Here is a 21175-nt window from a genome sequence, read left to right on the forward strand (position 1 = left end):
GGGTGGCAGGGGGTGAGCAGATGAGCTGATGGGTGCGCACCTCGTAGCTGGCACACTGTGAACTCTTTGGTGGTGGGGAGGCTGGGAATCAGCTCGTAGGGGATGGGCTGGGAATCGTGGAGAGACGTAGGTGGACAGTGGCTGGGTGGCCCGCGGATGTGGGGGATGAGTGGGTGACGACTGACTGGTTGTGGCTGAAGGAGAGGGACAGTGGGTGGGCTGCTGGCTTCAGGATGAGTGGACGGTGGATGAGTGACCACAGCAGGGAGACGACGAGGCCCCGCGCCGCACCCTCGCGGCCACCCGGCCCTCCCCTGGCCCAGCCTTTCCTGGTCTCTCCCCACGGGCGCTCCTGTCCTCTGGCTCGCCTCCCCCACCAGGTATTTCCCCCAAAGGGGGAGGCGCCCTGACGCCGGCGCCGCCCCGCGCCTGGCAGCGAGGACGTGAGCGCACGGTGAGCACGCGCCCCGCGGGTCGGCCCTCGCGCGGGCCCTGGCAGGCTGGCGGCAGGGCAGGGAGGGGGGTCTGTCCGGGGCTGGGGACTGGCCTTGGCTGGCCTGGGAGGGGGCGCGCCTGGCCAGAGGCTGGGGGCTCCTTTCTAAGAAGTGCCCGGCCCTGAGGGGGGCAGGGGGCTCCGTGGGTGGGACGGCTGGACCCCGAGGAAACAAACTGACGCCGCCGCCCCCCGGGCAGCCCATTCTCGGCTTCCGTGGGGAGGGCAGTGACACTGCCTGGGCAGTCCGGGAAGGCTCCCTGGAGGAGGCAGCTTGAAAGCAGAGACCAGAGGGTGGGGTCACGGCTGCAGCCGCAGCGCAGAGACTGGACTGCAGGTGGCAGGATAGGGGCGCCCTTCTCCCCTGCCCTGAAAGGCCCTGGGCCGGGGCCAGAGGGGATCCCAGCTGTGAGGCGGTGGCGGGGGAGGCCCCACCCTGGCCTGGAGCAGCCGAGGGGCCCCGGGAGCCGCTCAGGTGCCAAGACCAAGGCCGGCGGGACCGCGCCCGGGGCCACGCGCCCGGCTCGGGCAGGGCGGGCACCTGCGGGTCAGGCCCGGCGGGGCGGCACGCCGCGGACAGGGGCCCTGGCTGGCGCCGGCCTCCCCGACCTCGCGCCGGGGCGGGTGTCCCTCGCCGGCCCCCTCGCCCCCCTCCCCTCCCCCCTCCCCCTTCCCCCTCCCCCCTCCCTTCCCCCTCCCTCCCCCCTCCCTTCCCCCTCCCCCTCCCCCTCTCCCTTCCCCCTCGCCCCCTCCCTTCCCCCTCCCCCCTCCCTCCCCTCTCCCTTCCCCCTCGCCCCCTCCCTTCCCCCTCGCCCCCTCCCTTCCCCCTCCCCCCCTCCCTTCCCCCTCTCCCTTCCCCCTCTCCCTTCCCCCTCGCCCCCTCCCTTCCCCCTCCCCCTCTCCCGCGCTCGGGGCCGAGGCGGGAGGGACGCGGCGACGCCGGCGCTGCAGGCCCCGGGAAGCCTCTGATTGGCCCCGGCCTCCAAGTCTGCACCAATCACAGGGCCGAGAGCTGCTGCACTCTGATTGGCCACCAGGCCACGCACGCCGCAGCCGGTTGTGGCTACGCGGCCGAGCATGCGCTCTGCGCGGCGGGGAGCGGGGCGGCGCCTGGGGGCCGAGTGCGGGCGCCGGGTGTGGGGAGACGGCCCTGCTGGGCCGCCTCAGAGCTCTGTGCGTCCTTTCTGCGTGCTGGGCGGAGGGGGCCACGGGCCTCGGAGCTCTGGCCCGGAGGTGCCCGAGAGGGGGAGGGAGTCCCCAGCGGAGCCCGCCTCCGTGCTCCCCTGGATGGGACGGTTCCCTCCTTTGCCTTGCGGGGGAGGGTGGCGGAAACTGGGGACACCAACAACTTTAGGGTGCCAGGTCCCAGGATGAAGGAGCCGGAGCCGGGGGGCTGGGCGCTGAACTTGATAGTGCTCCTGGCGGGAGCTCGGGTTCTCCCCGTGGTGGGGAGCCGGGGGTCCCGTGGGGGGCTGGGGTGACGTGTGGGGGGGTTGGGGGTCCCGTGGAGAGGGAGCATGGGTCCGCGGGAGAAGGGCATGCAGAGTCGTGGTCTCCCTCACAAGCCCCGGGCAGGGACAGCACGGCTGGCTGTGCCGTGACCTGGGCCCCCGACGCAGCTGCCCTGTGATGGCCCGTGACCCAGGCTGAAGGTCCGCGGTGGGCGGTCGGGGTGTGTGAAGGACGGAGCCTTCTGGGGCCCAGGGCCACGGCCGCTGTCTGGGTCCCCATGGCCCTGCCCTGCCGGCCTGGTCACCGGCCTCATGGGCGGCCCTCGGGGCCTTGCTCTGCAGGACACAGCTCTCGGGCTCGCCCTACTCCAGCTGCTGCTCCCCCAGGCCGGGGCCAGCTGCATCCAGGGGTCCCTGGGCAGCCAGGAGTGGCCTGCGCCCCAAAGCTGCTGCCCGATAAGGAAGAGGTTTAGAACGGACATCTCCCTCCTCATCAGGTAACTCAGGCTCAGCAGGACGGCCGCAGGGGCAGCGAAGCGCTAGTGGGGCTGCAGGTGCGGCTGGCTTCCCGGCTCACCAGGACCTGGGACCGCGGCTTCCTCCATGGGCACTTGAGGTCCGAGCTGACCACCTGGGCCCATCTGTCCTCTGGCCTCCTGCCAGCGCCCTCCCTGGGCGCCTGGTTGCTGTCATGTGGGGGCACCCACAGCAGGCCACTTCCACCCTCCCGGGCTCCTGGGACCCGGATGAGACCATGCGGCCACCCTGTTCCAAAGGTGGCTGGCCCTGGCCTGCTGGCAGGTAGGCGGCTCTCCACCCCGTGCCGGGCACCACTCCCCAGGCCTCCCTCTGCTCCGTGACAGGGGGATGTGCATTCCCCCTGCCTGCCCCACATGCTGCGTGCGCGTGGCGTCTCCACACGATGAGGGGCACCGCAAATACCGCATGCAGACACACCCGGCCTGCAGGGCTCGGCCTGCACTGGGCAGCAAGGCCAGGTGCACGTGCGAGTGCCCCGGCGGGGAGAGCCCCCCGGCTCCCAGCGCAGCTCCTGGGGAGGGGCAGGGGGAGGGCCGGCGACCACCTTGCCCCAGCGCCTGGCCTGGTCACGAGGGGCCTGGACTTGGCCCTCCCGTCGTGCTCCCCTGGAGTTTGGGTTCCATGTTGGGGGAGAGGCTGGCGCTCAGGGCCCCTTCCTTGCAGCTGTGTGACAGAGGCCAGGCTCTGAAGCCACCTCTGCCCGGCAGGGCTGGCCCCCGGGCCAGCGCAGCGGGTCTCGCGTCCTTCCTCCTTGGTGCTGACTGCTGCCTGCCTTCAGCGGCGGGCTCGGGAAACCCAGTTCTGAAGGTGTGAAAGGAAAGAAGCCAGTTCCAGAAAAGGCTGACCGCCTCCCAGGGCTGAGCGGTCCGAGCCAGGAGGGCAGGGGTCTTGGTCTCAAGCTCCTCGGCAGCCCTGGTCCACATGCACGGCCACTGCAGCCTGTGACGCAGGCACCCCACATGTGAGCAAGGCCACGCAGGACCCCGGGCCTGGGATCCCAGCAACGGAGGGCGCACAGGCCCCACCCCGGCGAGGGCTGGACCAGTCTGGGCCCCCAGCCGAGGGGCTGGCGAGGGGTGGCCAGCGTGGCCGCCAGCCGGGGGCGGCAGCAGTACAGCTGCTAGGCAGAGCCCGCACGGCGGACTGGAGCCCGGGTGAGAACTGTGACCCTGGGGCAGGGCGCTGTCCACCCTGGACCGTGTGCAGGAGGCTGACCGAGGGGGCGGCAGGGGGGACTGGGCAGGAGGCCGAGCCCGTTTCCAGCTCTGTGCTAGCAAGAGAAGACGGCAGCCCCCTCGGTGGTGCGGGAGGTGTGGAGGTGTGGGTGTGGAGGGGGCAGCCCGCGCCTGCTCGTCCGCCGCCCCCCCACGAGAGGCTGCTCAGAAGGCGGCCCCGACCCCTTGCCATCTGCAGCGCGCTGTGTTCACAGCCCCCTTAGCTCAGAAGGGAAGCCCGAGGGTCCCCAGTGGACAGCGTGGGGCTGGGGCAGACCCGGGCCCGTGGGGCCTGCGGGAGGGAGGGGTCCCATCAACAGGGGGGCTGCAGCCCGTGGGCCACAGAAGCCACGCGGCCCCGGGCAAGATAAAAACGCAGACCTGGTTCAAAAGCGACTGAGTTTCAGGACAGCGGAGCCATGGGCCCCGCGCGTCACACAGGCGGCTCTGGCAGTCACCGCCCCGCGAGCCCCGGCCCGGGTTGGGAGAACAGGCGCTGCTCCCGACGCCCCCGGGCCAGTGCGAGGAAGAAACCAGAGTCCTTAATCAGGTTTATTTTATTTCCTCTAATAAGACAGTTTAGCATTTCAAAGTTTTGCATTCTACACTCTTACAAACTTTAATTATTAGCATCAGAAACACAAAAATATTGCAAGACCTCAAAACACAAATAAATACCAAATAAAACCACACACAATATAAAATAAACAAAAATATAAAACATAATAATGCTATCAGGAAATCCGACATGTTGTTAATTCCCATTAGCAACATGATTATTGCTGGGCAATAACTTACACTGTCCTTTTGTTTTTCTTAGAAGAGCTGAGAAGCCCAGGGCAGGGCCACTGGCCACGGTCACTTGCACTGTCAAGGAAGAGTCCTCACAGCCAACGGCTACACAGACGGCGGTTTTGAGAAGGGGCAGAGTAAAAAGTCAAATGAGATTGGCCTTCTTTGGTCTTTGTTTTTGGGCAACAGAACTGAACACAAGAGGTGTACCACCGGAAAGAAGAATGGAACTGAAGATGTTACACGACGACAGACACTGATTTACACGCTTCCTTTGTCACAGGTGTCCTAGACAATCCTCACGGAAATCCCTGGAAATAAGGCCGGCGTTTGTGTTTGCCAATGAAGTCAGCTAATTTGTCGTGGGAGGTCATCTTGCTTGTCTAAGGGGCCTTGTCAGAACCACCAGCGCCTCCGACTGCAGCAATGGAAACGCATACGGCAAGCTGGCGCGAGCGCGCGCCCAGCCTAGCGCGGCTGCGGGGGGAGCTCGACCTGTGCACGTCCACCTTGAACCCCGCTAGAGACACCCGACACAGGCGGAGCGCCCCGGCCACCTCCCGTGCTCCAGCTCTGGGAGCAGGCGCGACGCCCCGCTCCCTGGTGCTGCCACAGCGGGACGGCGGGAGACCAAGCCGCCGGCAGGCCTGGAGCCTGGATTTCCAGAGACCCCAGGCAACCACCCGGAAGCTCCCGGGAACGAGACCCAGGGGACACGGGCTACCCAAGTTCGCAAACGGAAGACAGAAGCAGGGGTGGAGAAGTAGACTTGGGGGACGGAGCCCTCGCACACCTCGGAAACTACAAACACAAAGAAGCTTTGGGAATTCTCCTTGGCTCTCCTGCAATTTGCTAAGTAAAGGTCTGGACTAAAAGTAAAAAAATAGACTTTGACATCTCCCTCCAAGCCCTTGTCAGTGCGTGCTAATTACCCCACGCAGTGCCATGTTCCGGGGGCTGCGGTTCAGGCCACAGGCCCTCCGCAGAGTCTGCTCTGAGGCTCCCGGCCGCTGTGCGCAGATGGCAGTCCCGGGCCTGCCGGGGCGGGGGCCCTCGGGGCTGCAGCTGGGGAAGGAGGTGGCCCTTCAGGATGGTGCCTGCTGTGTAAGGGGCCACCCAGAAACCCTCTCCTGGCCCCGGGTCACTGGCCGTGGGGGTGACCGCTCCCCGGGAGAGTGACAGGGGCCCCAGGTCGGCGGGCGTCATCCGGGCCCTGGCCCAGCACGGAGCCAGGGCCTGGAGGAGGCTGCTGGCCCGGGCAGGGGGCTGTGGGGTCCGCACCGCTGCGTGCAGCACCCCTGCGGGACCGCGGCGGGATCCCAGCTGGCGGCTCCCGTGCTCTGCTCTGCACCAGAGGTCCCTGGGGTCACGGGCAAGGAAGGACAGGGGACGGGGAGGAGGAAAGCAGAAGTTGCCTGGCCAACGCGCGCCCTGTGTCACCGGTCAATTCGGCGTCCAGAAGACGGACCTGAGGGACCTCCGGGCAGGCCCCGGCAGCCGCGCCGCCCTGGGGGCAGGCGTGGAGCCCGCCACACCACCGGCCGTCACAGCAGCCTGCACCACTCACACACACCTGCATGACATGCACACATATGGGGCACAAAGTCTCAAAACAATTTACACACATTTCTTCATTACTCTTTTCTGTTTTACACACAAACCCGGGAGTGTTGAGAAGTCAACTTATAAAAAAGGCCGACTCAAGCTTGCTGAAGCCAGCACGGGGCCTGGGTCTCGCTCGAGACCCCAGGCCCCGTGGAGAGCTCCTCTCGCCGCCCAGACAGCCACCTGACCCCCACCCCCAGGCAGCCGGGGCCCTCAGGCTGCAGCACCCACCCAGCCCGCAGCCCAGCCTCGGCCCCCTGCCCTGCCCTGCCCCCACCCCACTCCCAGGGCCCAGCAGCAGGCCAGGCCAGGGCCACGGTGCTGGAGGCGACAGCCCGAGGCAAGCGGACGGCGCAACTCAGGCACAGAGGCCCACAGCACCCCGCCCCCCAAGTCTCCGAACAGCTCTGGAAAAATCTCCTGCCCTGTTGCGGGGACCCCGGGGGCCAGGGAGGGCAGCCCTCCACCAGGACGCCTGCCGGCGTGTGGGGGGAGCACCAAGCAGGGGCACCCAGGAGCCCGAGGAGGACGCCCCCCGAGCAGCCTGGAGACCGATGAACTGAGCAGCAGCAATCAAAAGGCACAGGAGCCCGCCCGGGGCCCACAGGGGTCGTCGGGTCACACGCACCCCGAGCTCACGCCCACGTCCCCTTCTCAACCCGGGCCAGCGCCCAGCCACTCAGTGGCACCCGGGGGAGTCCAGGCAGAGGATGTGCCCCGGCTAGGGAGGAAAGGCTGCTTCGGGGGCCACACCCAGACCGGGAGCCCGGTCCACGGAAGGGAGAGCCCCGTTGCTTTTCTACCCCTTACAGCCCAGACAGTTCATTCTGCACGTGTCGGCACTGTCCGTCCTCTTTTTGAAGGGGGGAGGTGGCAGGGCGGCCCTGCTGGTACCCTGGCCTCAGGAAAGCCACCTGTGGCTTGGGAGGAAGTGCCAGGGGTGCCCGGGCCTCGGGGGGCCCTGGGAACAGGCCTGCCGGAAGTCAGCGCACCTTTGAGAGAACAGTGGTTCCGGCAGCTCTGCGGGAAGTGCTTCCTCGGGGCAGTGACACCCACGACCCCCCGGGGGCAGGGCCGAGGGTGCAGACCCGCCCACGGGCACTTCGGGAGGATGAAGAAGGAAGGTCGCTATGAACACTGGACAGGAAGCCGGGGCGGTGGCCGGCCGATCCGGCGCGGTGAGCGAGGGGTGGGTGCGGAGGGCACTTCCAGCAGGCACTGGGGCGAAGGCACACCCAGGATGGGTGGCAGCACCAGAGGCAGGGGGGCCCCGGCACAGCCCCGCGCCCCGCGCGGCACTGCGGGAGAGCCGAGGCCGGCAGTCTGGCGTGCGCGCCCCGGCGGGCCAGCTGTGGGCGCGTCTCCTCTGACCAAGCGGCGGGGCGCGGTCGCACACCTCGGTTAGCCTCGAGCACCCGACGCGTGTAGCACCCATCAGTGTTAACAGCACCCTTAGCGCGTGGTGCATAGCCAGAGGGGACGGCAGGAGGCGGGGCGGCTCCCGCTCCCAGCTGGACCACTGGTGGGAGGTAAACAGTGACTCGGGAGGAGCCTCTGGGGCGGCTCAGGCCCAGCCGGGCCCCCCCGGGGCTGCCCCCGCCCAGGCTCGGGCAAGGGGCCACAGGGCCGCCCCAGGGTGGCAGTCTCTGGAATGCTTAGAGTCCGCGTGAAGCCAGGCGTGGACGCGGGGGGACGTGGCTTTCTGCTGTCGGCCTCGGGGTGGGGTGGGGGGTGGGGTGGGGTGGGGTGGGGTGGGGTGGGGGCCAAGCCCGCACGGCCCAGGCTCCCAGGAGCAGGGGCTCTCGTCTGGGGCCTAGAGGTTTGGGATCTGTGGTGAGTAAGCCAGACGTGTCCTCCACGGCACGCCAGGTTGTCGGAGGGCCTTTTCTGGACAGACTGGTCCAAGTCTGGTCGCGCTTACCATTTTCTAGAATCACACCGAACACAAGCCAGGGTGAGAAGCAGCATGTCACACCTAAGGCACATGGACAGTATGCCACCATCTCCGCAGAAATGTTGCTTTCAGAGATCGTCAACAAAATGCAGCAATATGACAGCATGGGGACTGCCGCCAGCCTCCTGCCTCGCACACCGTCTGCCCGCCCCGGCCATGCTCACCAGAGCTCTGTGTCACCGGCAGCGAGAGCTCGTGTGGACACGCGGGGTGGCACCTGCAACACTACAGGGCCCCGATGATAACTCCACAGTCCAACTGGCGCCCTAGTTTAGGGTGAGAACAGAAGCCAGAATAGGATGCACAGCATCCACGAGCAGTCCCCTCTCGTGACAGGTCAGAGCAGCGTCACTGACCAGGACAGGCAGCGAAGGTTTACATTTCTAACGAGAAATAACAGCAGGTGGAGGGTTCTTTCCTATCACAAGTGATAACCAGTGTTTGATAGTTTACATTTTCTTCCAAGAAATAGCAGTCTCTCAATGTTTTAAAATAATATGTTTGCAGTAACGATTATCTGTAGAACTTTAAATTAAAATGATTCTGAATTCAGAGACTTTCAAAAAAGACCCAGGTGTACTTCAGGGTCCTCTGACAAACAAATTATTAAAACAGAGACCAGGCGAGGCCTTAAAAATAGACGACAGACTGTATTTAAACAAGGCTGCACTCGTGAATTTTAGAATGACCATATCAGAATTGCATTATTACTTCATAAATTCATCTTTTACTTAACATGCTGACATGTCCAGCTATCCCCATGTGTTTTTTTTTTGGTGTTCAAGTTTAAGGAAGAAAAATCATGTTTCTTTTGCTTAGCATATATGGTTTCCACCTTAATTGACTAGATCTTTAAAAATGAAAATGAAAACCTTCTCTGACAGCAGTATTTATCTCGTCACAGGATAGATACGCCCTCAGAGTGGATGCGGCTAGTCTAGTAGAAACGTGTCGGAGTGTCTGGCGCGGCCCCGCCGGCGAGGGCGCCTCTGCCGCTCCCTTCCGCTCCACAAGGTCCTTCTCTGAGCTCGAGGACCTCAGTGAAGACAGACCGGTCAAGCCCCCCAGTGGAGTTACCTTCTGCTAAATCCGCCTCCCGTCACTCGTCAGGGGTCTGGCAGATCCGAGGTATCCACTATGACTTTAATAAAAATAGTATCGTCCTTAATATACGTCCCGTTCTCGAGGACAGTCTGGGCCACGAAGACCGGGCAGCCTGAGGCGATGTTCATCTCGCCGGTGGGCTTCTTGAAGCTGCTGCTGTTCGGGTCGGGCTTGAAGGCGTCGCCCAGGTGGCGCCGGGAGGACCCCTGGTCCATCAGCATGAGTGTCACTTTCTGCTTAAACGGCCACGGGAGCAAAGCATCATACTCCCCTCGCATGATGACGAAGAACAACGACAGGTGCGTCCCTTTGCCCATGCCGTCCCCGTTCAGGTAGACCCGGGCGCACATCTTATAGCCGAAGTAGCCGGTGTAGAAGGGCTGGCTGTACAGAGACAGGGTCTTCCCCATGACGGCCTCCTGCTTCCGCCGCTTGTAGTCGCGGATCTTCCAGATGAGCACGCCGTTGTAGCTGGCCGTCTCCAGCACCTGGAAGCGCAGGTCCATGTCGGCCAGGCGGATGTCGTGCACACTCAGCATCTGGTCGTGCCGGCTCAGCTGGGACTCCAGCAGGCCTGGCCAGAATGGGCGACAAGTAAGCATCAGAGAGGGCAAAGAGGCAAACCCCAGTGGGCGCGTGAATGGAGCGACGTGTCCAAGTGGCGGGGGCAGGGAGGGCTGGCGAGTGGCCGCCCTGCAACCCTGCGGCGTCACAGCATGCTCGGGTTCCACACCACACCCCCTTCCACGACCTTGGACTCCAGCCCGCGGCAGCCCGCAGGCCGGATGTGGCCCAAGCACGCTGTGCCTCCACCTCCCCAGAAGTCCATGCAGGCAGAGAAGCCACCCAGCCTGGCATCCCCCCACCCTGACGCTCTCCTGGGGGCCCTGGGGCCTCTCCTACAGCCCCTCCTCTACCTGCCTGGCCCCAGCCCCACACGTATAGAACAGCCCTTGTTCCTTTTTCACCATTCATCCTTTTCATGCAAATATGTGAACCCTCTCCCAATCCCCAAAGCAGAGATCAGAAACATGCCTGCCGCCCGGGAATGCCCGAACTAGCAGGCCCTGCCCTCCTCCAGGCACGCGCCCCGCGCTCCCCGGTTCAGGACAGCTCGTGCTCCACCCTCCATTGGCCCCCTTCCTCCCAGGAAGGGCTCTGAGGCTCCCTTCAGCTGCTCTGGCTCTCCAGGGGCTGAGACCACCCAGAGAGAGAGGCCCTCTCCCCGCCCTGCAGCATGCCAGGCCATGCGTGCAGGGACAGGTCTCTGTCTCCCGAAGGACTGTCAGCACAGCTCTGCGGGGCTATGATTGCTCTGGGGGGACTGCTCTGGGGCAACAGGTGCCTCGGACACTGCTGATCCTGTGAACCAGGCCACAGGCCTGCGCCCAGGCCCGCTGCCAGCCGCGCGTGCCCCTCACCCGTGTTCCGGGCTGCCTGCCCCGCGCTCTTGTCCACGCTCTCCAGCTCAGACACTCGGTTCTGCAGGGACTCCACGCTGCTCTTCATGCTATCTGCCTCTTCCCAGTTCTGCCGGAAAGGACGGATCTCTTTGTCGAGTTCCTTCAGCTTCTCTGCTTGGCTGTCGATGACTCGCTTCCAAATTCAAAGGTGTTAAAAAGGCAAAAGCAGTTAGAACTCTCTGTTAGGGCCGAGCCGCCACCTCTGAAGTACCAGCTTGTGAAGAAAAGGGCATTCAGCGGGGCCGCCCTGGACGGCAACCGCCAGCCAGCCTGGCGCTCCGTGGCTGCTCGCCCCATCGCCAAGCGGGGCTCAGCCAGTCCTGCCCTTGGGGCACTGCCTGTGGATACCCGCTTGCCGCATGGCGATGGTGACGGGAAGCCAGACGGGAAGGAAAGCATCGGACGCTGTTCAAGATCAGCCAGTCTGCTTTCCAGAGAACCATCAGGAGAGAGGAGGGAGGAGAGACAGTTTTCGGACCATTAGGTAAGAGGGACTCCTGCCCCAACACCTCAGGTGTACGCTCGGGAAAAGCAGTGCCTGAGCCTGCGCTTCCCAGGTAGACCAGGAACCGCAGTTTAACCCCCCCGCCCATTTCGCCTGGCGCAGGGCCCTGCCCACCACGTGCAGTCGGCCCACCCCAAGTTGGTGCTGTGCCCATGCTTCCTTTCCTCTCTGACCGTCCCCTGCAGCCTCAGACTCCTAAAGACAGGGACATCAGGCGAGGCCCTGCTACGCCTCTGCACAGCCTGCGACGGACAGACATACCGCCGTGCCTCCTCCCCCACGGCTGCAGAGGGCGGCAGAACCCTGCCAGGGTCCCAGGCTGGCAGGGTGAGGGCCCTGCGGCGGCTGGGGCCAAGAAGAGCTGCTCTGTTCCCACCTACCCCAGCTCAGTGGCCATCCCCAAGAGGGGGGCAGAAGAACAGAAGATATTTCCAGAAACACAAAGGGACAGACAGCACAACCTGATTTTATGCTATCTGAATTGAAATAATTAGGAAATCCGAGGACCACCTAAAATTTCCACCGCATCACGACAGAGACTGGAGCTAGGGAGGCCCCCACCCCAGCCCACGGCAAGGAGCCGTCCACCCACCCGGGGGCAGGTGAGGCCAGGGCCCCTAGGGCTCCCTCACTTCTAAGAGGAACCTGCATTTTTGAAAACCAAGCACAGGAAGACCAGTTAATTTAGCCTCCAGCTGGCACATGGGTGTGGGGGAAGAGACCTGGGGCCGCCAAATTCACTTCTCCTTTTGGAAGTCTATTTTTAAACATTCAGGTTTCAGCACCTTTGCTGGCTGTTACTAACCGTGAGGGCACAACTGTGGCAGATTCTGGTTGCTTCCCTTGGGGTAAAAGTGGAATGTTATTCTTCCTGTTCTTTCCAAGAAACCCTAATGTTGGTTAACATGTCAACAGAAAGAACGACCTCCCTAAGCACCGGCCCTGGCACATGCGACCAGGAAGGGCCTCCGCGAATGCCGGGGGCTTCAGGCGAGGCGTGTCGTTTTATGGGACATTGTACTTTGGGGCTTGATTCAATAGTAATGACTTGTATCTTTTCCAACACAATCTGATGTTTCATTTTGTTTTTCGCTTATTTCTCTGAGTAACCACAAAGTTTATAGGCATACCTTGTTTTATTGTGCTTTGCAGATACTGCATTTTTTACAAATTGAATGTGTGTGTGACAACCCTATGTTGAGTAAGTCTATTGCCACCATTTTCCAAAAGCAAGTCTCCCTCGTGTGTCTGTGTCACATTTTTGGTAATTCTCACAATACTACAAACTTTTCCATTATTATTATATCTGTTACGGTGATATGTGATCAGTGATCTTGGCACTATTGTAACTGTTATGGGCTGTGTGGCAGTTTGATATTATTTATAAATTCCAAAAAGATATAGATAATGTTTGTAAACTGGTCTGTTCCGCTGGGCATGATGCCCTAGACAATTAAATTCAAAGGGTTTAGGTTTACTTGATTATGTTAAGATTAGGGCTTTGATTCGATCACATCATTAGGGTGTGCAGAGTTGAGTCCCCCCCCCCTTGGTGGGCTACATAAACAGATGCTCATCAAGGAGATTGAAGGTACACAGAGGAAGGGCGCTCCACAGACATGGAGGAGGGTCCTGCGTCCTGGGAAGAGAGATGAGCCACTGCTGACAGTTTACAGAGGACCTTGTGAAGAGAACAGAGCAGCTGAGCCTGGAAAGAAACAAGCCCTCCAGCCTACAGTCAGGAGGTGGGACTACAGAGCCTGAGAGGAAAGAAGAAGGCTGAACCCTGGCAGACATCACCCGCCATCTTGCTTCCACACATGGCAACCAACTTTGATGAGGAAGTAACCTTGAGTTGGACTCTTTAGGGCCTTGTGACTGAAAGCTGCTACCCCACATAAATACCCTTTATAAAAGCCAGCAGATCCCTGGTACTTTGCATGGGCACCCCTCTGGCTGACTAGCATGGGCACCACAAACTGAACACATGGAAGACGGCTCCACCAACAGGTTCCTCCCCCATCCGTCTCCCTCTCCCCAGGCTTCCCTATTCCATAGTGAAACGAGGCCAGTCAATGGCCTCTAAGTGCCCAAGTTAAAGGAAGAGTGGCACGGCTCTCACGTTAAATCAAAACTTAGAAATGAGTAAGCTAAGTGAGAAAGGCATGTTGAGAGCTGAGGCTGAAAGCTGAGAGAGACCAAAAGCTGAGAGAGGCCGAAGGCCAGGCCTCTTGTGCCAAACAGTTAGCCAAGTTGTGAATGCAAAGGAAAAGTTCTTGAAAGAAATTGAAAGCACTACTCTAGCAAGCACATGAATGATTCAGTGAAAGAGTCCTGTAGCAGTTTGATATTGTTACAAATTCCAGAAACAGATATTGGATTACGTTTGTAAACTGGTCTGTATCTGGGTATGATTAAATTATGATTAGGGCTTTGATTGGGCCACGTCAGTAGGGTATTGAGTCCCCGCCCCTTGGTGGGTAGGGACTCACAGATAAAAGGCATGGCAAAGGACAGAGTTGAAGGGTTTTTAATGTTGGACTTTTGAAGTTGGAGTTTGACGCTGAAGTCTTAAGCTGGAGCCCTGGGAAGTAAGCACACAGAAGAAAGAGAAGCAAGCCCTGGGAAGACAGGAACCCTGAGCCCAGAGAGAAGCAAGCCCTGGGAAGAGAGGAACCCAGGAAGCCTGAACCCTTGCAGACGTCAGCAGCCATCTTGCTCCAACATGTGGAAACAGACTTTGGTTAGGGAAGTAACCTATGCTTTATGGCCTGGTATCTGTAAACTCTTACCCCAAATAAATTGCCTTTATAAAAGCCAACGCACTTCTGGTACTTTGCACCAGCACCCCTTTGGCTGACTAATACAGAATTCGGTACCAAGAAGTGGGGAAGTCCTTCTGCAGTCAACAAGATGCTGGAATGGTTTTATAAAAGGGTAAGGGGTATTTTTTGGAAAAATTGTGAGATGCTTGATGGGAAAGGCCTGGATTGCTTTGAAGAGACTGTTGATAGCAATACGGATGCTGAAGAGACTTTTTATTATGCCTTAAAAGTAAATGATGAGAGAGGAGAGAACCAGCAAGATGGCAGTGGAGTAAGGAGCTCCTAGAGTCAGCTCCTGCTCCAGGGCAGTCAGTAAACACCCAGAGCTCTCTGGAGCTGGCTGAAGCACCTGCTTGGGGGCTCCAGGAGGACAGAAGGGCATCCTGCAAAATCCTTGAAGGAATGGAAGGAGGAGGCTGCCCATCTGCAAAGAAGACTCATAAGTAGAGGCTCCATGCCACAGAAGCTGGTGCCCATCCTCCACTGGAGGCACAAGCCGCCTCGGGAGCTGTTCCACGGCTGGAATTGAAAGCTCCAATTCCCAAAAATGAGGGAGAAGAGACAGTTGGGTACCAATTTCAGCTACTGAGGAGTAAATTCAGCGGCTACAGTATAATCCTGAGAACAGTTCAACCTTGAGCCTGTCCAAGTCAGAAAGAGGCTGGGAGCCACCATCTTTACTCTGCGCCTGGCACAAAGGGAAGCGGGGCGGACTGAGAAATCACAGTCCTGGTGGGGACCAGCTTCTTTCCATTCAGATCAGACTGCAGCTCTAGCCTAGGCCCTAGTGCCACCTCTAGCAGGGAGGGTGTTGCGGGAAACTGTGCCAGCCTCTCTGGGAAAGTACCGGCCAAGCCACGGAGGCCGGTGATTATCCTACTCTGGTGGCACAAACTGCCCAAGGAGCTGTTCTGAGGCTGGAATTGGAAGCTCCATTTCTCAAAATCAGGGGAGGAGGAAACAGTTGGCCACCAATTTCAGCTACTGATTGGTAGACTCAGTTGGCTAAGACATAACCCTGGGAACAGCTGGGGTGTGAATCTGTCCAAGTTGGAAGAGGCCAGTGGTCGCCATTTTGACTTCGCCCCCAGCCTGAGGGGAACCCAGGCTGACCAAAAATCACAATGACAGTAGGAACCGGGTTCTTTCACCCAGACTGGCCTGCAGCCCTAAACTAGGCCTCAGCCCTACCTCTGGCAGGAAGGAGGCTGGCGGGCCCCACACCACTCTATCCAGATAGCTGCAGGTATCTTTGGCTGGCATAGACTGAATAATCAGAAGTCTACTGGGCAAATGCGGTCATCCTGGGCCCACAATGCATAGATTACTGCCCACACCTACAGCTCCATCCCTGCCCCAGGCAGGAGAGAAAGGGGCATGAAGCTTCATCAGTCTCTCTGGGCAACTACAGACTAGGCCTGTATTATCCCACACAGTACAGCTGAGACGCTGTACTACCCCTGGCAAAGGAGAAAGTTGGAAGAAGCTCCATTGGTCCCTGGCGCAATGAGGGCAGCTTGAGGCTCCACAGCTTACAGCACCAACTACATGTTTGGCTCCTTCTGCATAACCAGTAAGGGAGAAAGGGCAGGAAGCCCTAAGCTAAAGAGAAAAACTGCATGAAGAATAAATACCCTAGTAAGGCAGATGTCAAGACACCAACAAAAAATGACAATCCACACCAAGAAACAGGAAGATATGGCCCAGTTAAAGGAACAAGAAAAGCCTCCAGATGACATAAAGGAGTTAAGACAAATAATCACAGACGTTCAAACAAATCTTAATAAATTCAATGAGATGGCTAAAAAGATTAAGGATATTAAGAAGACAACAGGGAAACGGACTTTGGCCCAGTGGTTAGGGCGTCCGTCTACCACATGGGAGGCCCGCGGTTCAAGCCCCGGGCCTCCTTGACCCGTGTGGAGCTGGCCCATGTGCAGTGCTGATGCGCGCAAGGAGTGCCGCGCCACGCAGGGTGTCCCCCGCGTAGGGGAGCCCCACGCGCAAGGAGTGCACCCATAAGGAGAGCCGCCCAGCGCGAAGGAGGGAGCAGCCTGCCCAGGAATGGCGCCGCCCACACTTCCCGTGCCGCTGACGACAACAGAAGCGGACAAAGAAACAAGAAACAAGACGCAGCAAAAAGACACAGAAAACAGACAACCGGGGGAGGGGAGGGGAATTAAATAAATTAAAAAAAAAAAAAAGAAGAAGACAACAGATGAGCACGAAGAATTTGAAAGCATATGTTGAAAAATAACAGATGTTATGGGACTGAAAGGTGCAATAAATGAAGTTAAAAAAACATTGGAATCATATAATAGCAGATTTGAGGAGGTAGAAGAAATGATTGGTGAGCTTAATGAAATGGCCTCTGAAAGTGAATGAATATACAAAAGACCAGATGAAGGAAAGAATGGAAAAAATTGAACAAGGTCTCAGAGAACTAAATGATAGCAAAAGGCATGCAAACATACGTATCATGGGTGTCCCAGAAGGAGAAGAGAAGGGAAAAGGGGCAGAAGGAATATTTGAAGAAATAATGGTAGAAAATTTCCCAACCCTAGGGAAGGACTTAGATATCCATGTCCAAGAAGCACAATGTACTCCCATCCAAAAAAATCCGAAATAGACCAACTCCGAGACACATACTTGTCAGAATGTCAAATGTCAAAGACAAAGAGAGAATTCTGAGAACAGCAAGAGAAAAGTATTGCATAACATATAAGGGATATCCAATAAGATTAAGTGCTGATTTCTAAACAGAAACCATGGAAGCAAGAAGACAGTGGTCTAATATATTTAAGATACTACAAGAGAAAAACTTCCAGCCAAGAATCTTATATCCAGCAAGACTGTCTTTCAAAAATGAGGGCGAGATTAGAATATTCACAGATAAACAGAAACTGAGAGAATTTCTAAGCAAAAGACCAGATTTTCAGGAAATACTAAAGGGTGTGCTAGAGCCTGAAAAGAAAAGACAGGAGAGAGAGGCCTGGAAGAGAGTCTAGAAATGAAGATTAGATCAATAAAAGTAACTGAAAGTGTTAAAAAAGCGGTGAAAATAAAATATGACAGATAAAACTCATATAGTCAGGAATAAACTTAACTAAGGATGTAAAGCACTTGTATTCAGAAAACTGCAACTCAATGTTAAAAGAAATCAAGAAAGGTCTAAATAACTGGAAGAACATTCCATGCTCATGGATTGGAAGACTAAATATTGTTAAGATGTCAATTCTACTCAAATTAATACACAAATTCAATGCAATCCCGATAAAAATTCCACCAGCATTAAAATAAAGTTGAAAACAAGATCATCAAATTTATTTGGAGGGGTAAGGGGTCCTGAATAGCCAGAAACATCATAAAAAGGAAAAGTGAAGGCTCATCTCCAGACTTAAAATCATATTATCTAGTTTTAGAGATAAAAACAGCATGGTACTGGCCTAAAGACAGATACATAGAACAATGGAACCGAATTTATGGTTCAGAAACAGATCCTCACATATATGGTCAAGTGGTTTTTGACTAGCCTGTCAAACCCACACAGCTTGGGCGGAACAATCCATTCAACAAATGGTGCTGAAAGAATTGGACATCCATAGCTGAAAGAAGGAAAGAGGATCCCTAATCTCACACCTTATCCAAAAATTAACTCAAAATGGATCAAAAACCTAAAAATAAAAGCAAGAACCATAAAACTTCTAGAAGAAATTGTAGGAAAATATCTTCAGGACCTGGTGGTAAGTGGTGGATTCTTAAAGGAGGTAAGAGGGGTACTGAGTAGACTACTGATGTTTAATGTACGTAGAAATTCTAATTAGCTTTACTGTAAAAGTGTAGAGTGGACGGTAACACATTGTGAATAAAAGCTGGTTTATAAATGGGGATGTGAATGAAAATGGCAGTCTAGGTATATAAATGCCAATTGACAGAATGCTAGAGAATAATCTAGGAACTGAATAGCACAGTAAACCAAGAGGTGGATGAGAACTGTGGTTGATGGTACAGATGCAAGGGTGTCCTTTGTGAGCGAGAGCAAATGTACATCTCTACTGCAGGGTGTTGGAAATGTGGAGAAACATGGAAAAATACAGCTGGAGTGACCTATGGATTGTGGTTAGCAGTAATAATATAATATTCTTGCATCTATGTGAAAGATGTACTGTGTTGATAATGAGGCAGTACGGAAAATGTGAGCCAAATGTACACTGTGGACATGGTAACAATCAGATGATATTATCTTACCTGTAGCAAATGTTCCGTCACAGTGTGGTGTGTTGATAGAGGGGTGTTGTTTGGGAATTCTGCACTGTGCATGATTGTTTTATAAGTTTACAACTTGTCATAAAAAATTATATTTAAAAAATAATAATAGGGTGAGTTGGGGGAAAAACATACCAAATGTAAGATTAGGACTATGATTAGTAGTAAGATTTTGACAATATTCTTTCATAATTTGTAAAAAACGTCTCACGACAATGTAAGGTGTTGGTAGAGGTATGATGTATGGGACCCCTATATGATGTTATGCATGTTTGCTTTGTAAGTTCACAACTTTTACTATACACTTGTTTATGTATGTTCATATATAAATGATATAAAGATAATAATAGGGTTGGTTCGGGGAAAAGTACTTTGGTTAGTAGTAATATTTTGACCTTGCTCTTTAATCATTAGTTAAAAAGGTTTAGCAACAATGTGAGGTGTCGGTGGTAGGGTGAGTTATGAGAGTCCTGCATGATGTTATGTATGTTTATTTTGTAAGTTCACAACTAGTATTATACATTTATTGTTTATGTATGTTTATGTATGTACTTCAATAATTCAATAAAAAAAAAGTAATGATATTACTATTATTGGAAACTGGAGGAAAGGCGATCTGTGTTTTAAAGTTGCAGAGAACTTCAGCAAGATTAACTCCTGGTGTTTTATGGAAGGCAGAATTTGAAAATGGCAAACCTAGGCATTTAGCTGAAGAAATTTCCAAAGTAAACCTGGAGAATGCAGCTTGGTTTCTCCTTGCCGCTTATAGCAAAATGCTAGACAAGAGAGATATACTGAGGACTGAACTGTCAGGCACAAAGAAAACAGAAACTGATTCTGGAAATTCCAAGCCTCTGGAAATCAAGCTCCCAGATGAAAGTGCCCCACTGGAGGACTTCACTAATCTAGGAACTTGTAAATCAGGATTGAAGATGCTGTTCTCAGAAATACTTGTGGAAAGTCTTACTGTCTGGTGGCTTGGACCCCTGCTTCTTGCATGCTAAACCAACAAGGTTTTTGAGAGAGCTGTATGAACAAAACTGCTGTTTACTTGGCTTAAAAGGGATGAATGAACAAAACTGCTGTTAGCTTGGCTTAAAAGGGACAAGGTAAGGAGAGATTGAAGGAGAAACAGTTTTAAGAGCAAAACCATGGAAGCTGAGATCTGGAATTAAGACATCACCCTGGGCCAAGAGAGGAACCCAACCCATGTATACAACTGCCCCAGCAGTTGAAGAGTGTGGATGTTCCCACCCGATGTTTCGGGAGAATTTTGCTGACCCAGGGTACAGAGAGGGTGAAGCACATTCCTCAAGGATTAGGGCAGTTAAGGTCAGCATCCCAGAGGTCTGAGAGGGGTGGACCTGTCCCTCATGGATTAGGGAAGGCCAGGTGGTCAACCTGTTGCTCTGAGAGGGCTGAACCTGTGTGCTAAAGGTTAGGGAAGGCCAGGTGGTAAACTCTCTGTCCTAAGAGGGTGGAGCCTGTATGCTGAAGGTTAGGGGGAATGTTGCCTCCACATTACTGTACTATACCAGGGGCCTAAGAGACGCTAACCCAAAGTTTGGGTAAGGTGTGGCAATCACCTCAATACTCTTGGAGGGTGAGGTCTAGAGCTTGGTTGACACCCAGATACTCGATGAGGGTGGAACCAAGAAAGTGGACATTGGGCCAGTCTGTGGAAAGGGTGGGTTCCCATAAGGCACCAAGGAGAAGAAATCATCATCTTAAGAATGACTCTCAGGGAAGCAACTGTGGCTCAAGCAATTGGGTATCTACCTACCACATGGGAGGCCCAGGGTTCAGTGTGCCTCCTAAAAAAGATGAAAAGATACAGAGAGCACACAATGAAAAGACATGAGAGCAGACAGTGGGCTCAAACAATGGAGGGAAGGCATAAATAAATATGTCTTTAAAAAAAGTAAAAATAAAAATAAAAAGAATGACTCTCATACTTTGACATCTAATGAAGCATGTCCTGCAGATTTACTGAAATGTAAAGGACCCATGACTCATGCTTCCCTCCCAATTTCTCCTTATTGTTATGGAAATGTTTATCCTTTTTCTGTCCATTTGTGTATTGTCAGCAGATAAACTGTTTTGTAATTTCAGAAGTCTATATCCAAGTGGGACTTTGCCCCAAGACAAACTGTATTTCTTTAAATTGATTGTGACAGAATTTAGTTACTTGCATTGTAACTGATTTCAAGTTTGTTTTAATATTGTTATGTCTTTTTGGAATTCAGAGGGTAGAGTGTAGCAGTTTGATATCGTTATGAACTTCAAAAACAGATATTGGATTATGTTTGTAAACTGGTCGGTACCTGATTAAATTATGATTAGGGCTTTGATTGGGCTATGTCAGTAGAGATAAAAGGCATGGCAAAGGACAGAGTTGAAGGGTTTTTGAAGTTAAGAGTTTTGATGTTGAAGTTTGATGCTGAAGTCTTAAGCTGGAGCCCCGGGAAGTAAGCACACAGAAGGAAGAGAAGCATGCCCTGGGAAGAGAGGAACTCTTGAGGCCAGAAAGAAGAAAGACCTGGGAAGAGAGGAACCCAGGAAGCCTGAACCCGGGCAGACATCAGCAGCCATCTTGCTCCAACACATAAAAATAGACTTTGGTAAGGGAAGTAACCTATGCTTATGGCCTGGTATCTCTAAGCTCCTACTCCAAATAAATACCCTTTACAAAAGCCAACAGACTTGTGGTATTTTGCATCAGTACCCCTTTGACCGACTAATACAAGTACTATTTATTGCTGACTTGGAGGAAGTTTTAGTGGTCTGGATAGAAAAGTAAACATGCCATGACATTCCTCCATGTGAAAGTCTAATCCAGAGCAAGGCTCTAATTCTCTTCAATTCTGTGAAGGCTGAGAAAGGTGAGGAAGCTGCAGGAGAAAAGTTTGTAGCTAGCAGAGGTTGGTTCATCAGATTTAACATAACATAAAAGTACAAGGTGA

General features: G+C 55.2%; 1 protein-coding gene and 1 long non-coding RNA gene across 13 annotated transcripts in view; one reads left to right on the forward strand and one right to left on the reverse strand.

The window, feature by feature from the left end:
- Window positions 1-1495: 1495 nt before the first annotated feature.
- On the forward strand, window positions 1496-5397 carry LOC139438553 (uncharacterized). The gene is made up of 2 exons (XR_011648234.1): window positions 1496-2441; window positions 4519-5397. It is a non-coding gene; the product is annotated as an uncharacterized lncRNA (long non-coding RNA).
- TRAF3 (TNF receptor associated factor 3) overlaps window positions 4238-21175 on the reverse strand; it is a 161935-nt gene continuing 144997 nt past the window's right edge. For all 12 annotated transcript variants that reach the window (XM_058291321.1, XM_058291339.2, XM_058291349.2 and 9 more), the window contains 2 exons: window positions 10575-10749; window positions 4238-9727 (listed from right to left, as the gene is read on the reverse strand). In XM_058291321.1, coding sequence (XP_058147304.1) covers window positions 9156-9727; window positions 10575-10749 — 747 coding nt within the window. In that variant the 3' untranslated portion in view covers window positions 4238-9155. The remainder of the gene's footprint in view (window positions 9728-10574; window positions 10750-21175) is intronic.

The sequence above is a fragment of the Dasypus novemcinctus genome, chromosome 3 (genome assembly GCF_030445035.2).
Source record: "Dasypus novemcinctus isolate mDasNov1 chromosome 3, mDasNov1.1.hap2, whole genome shotgun sequence".
Classification (NCBI taxonomy): Eukaryota; Metazoa; Chordata; class Mammalia; order Cingulata; family Dasypodidae; genus Dasypus; species Dasypus novemcinctus.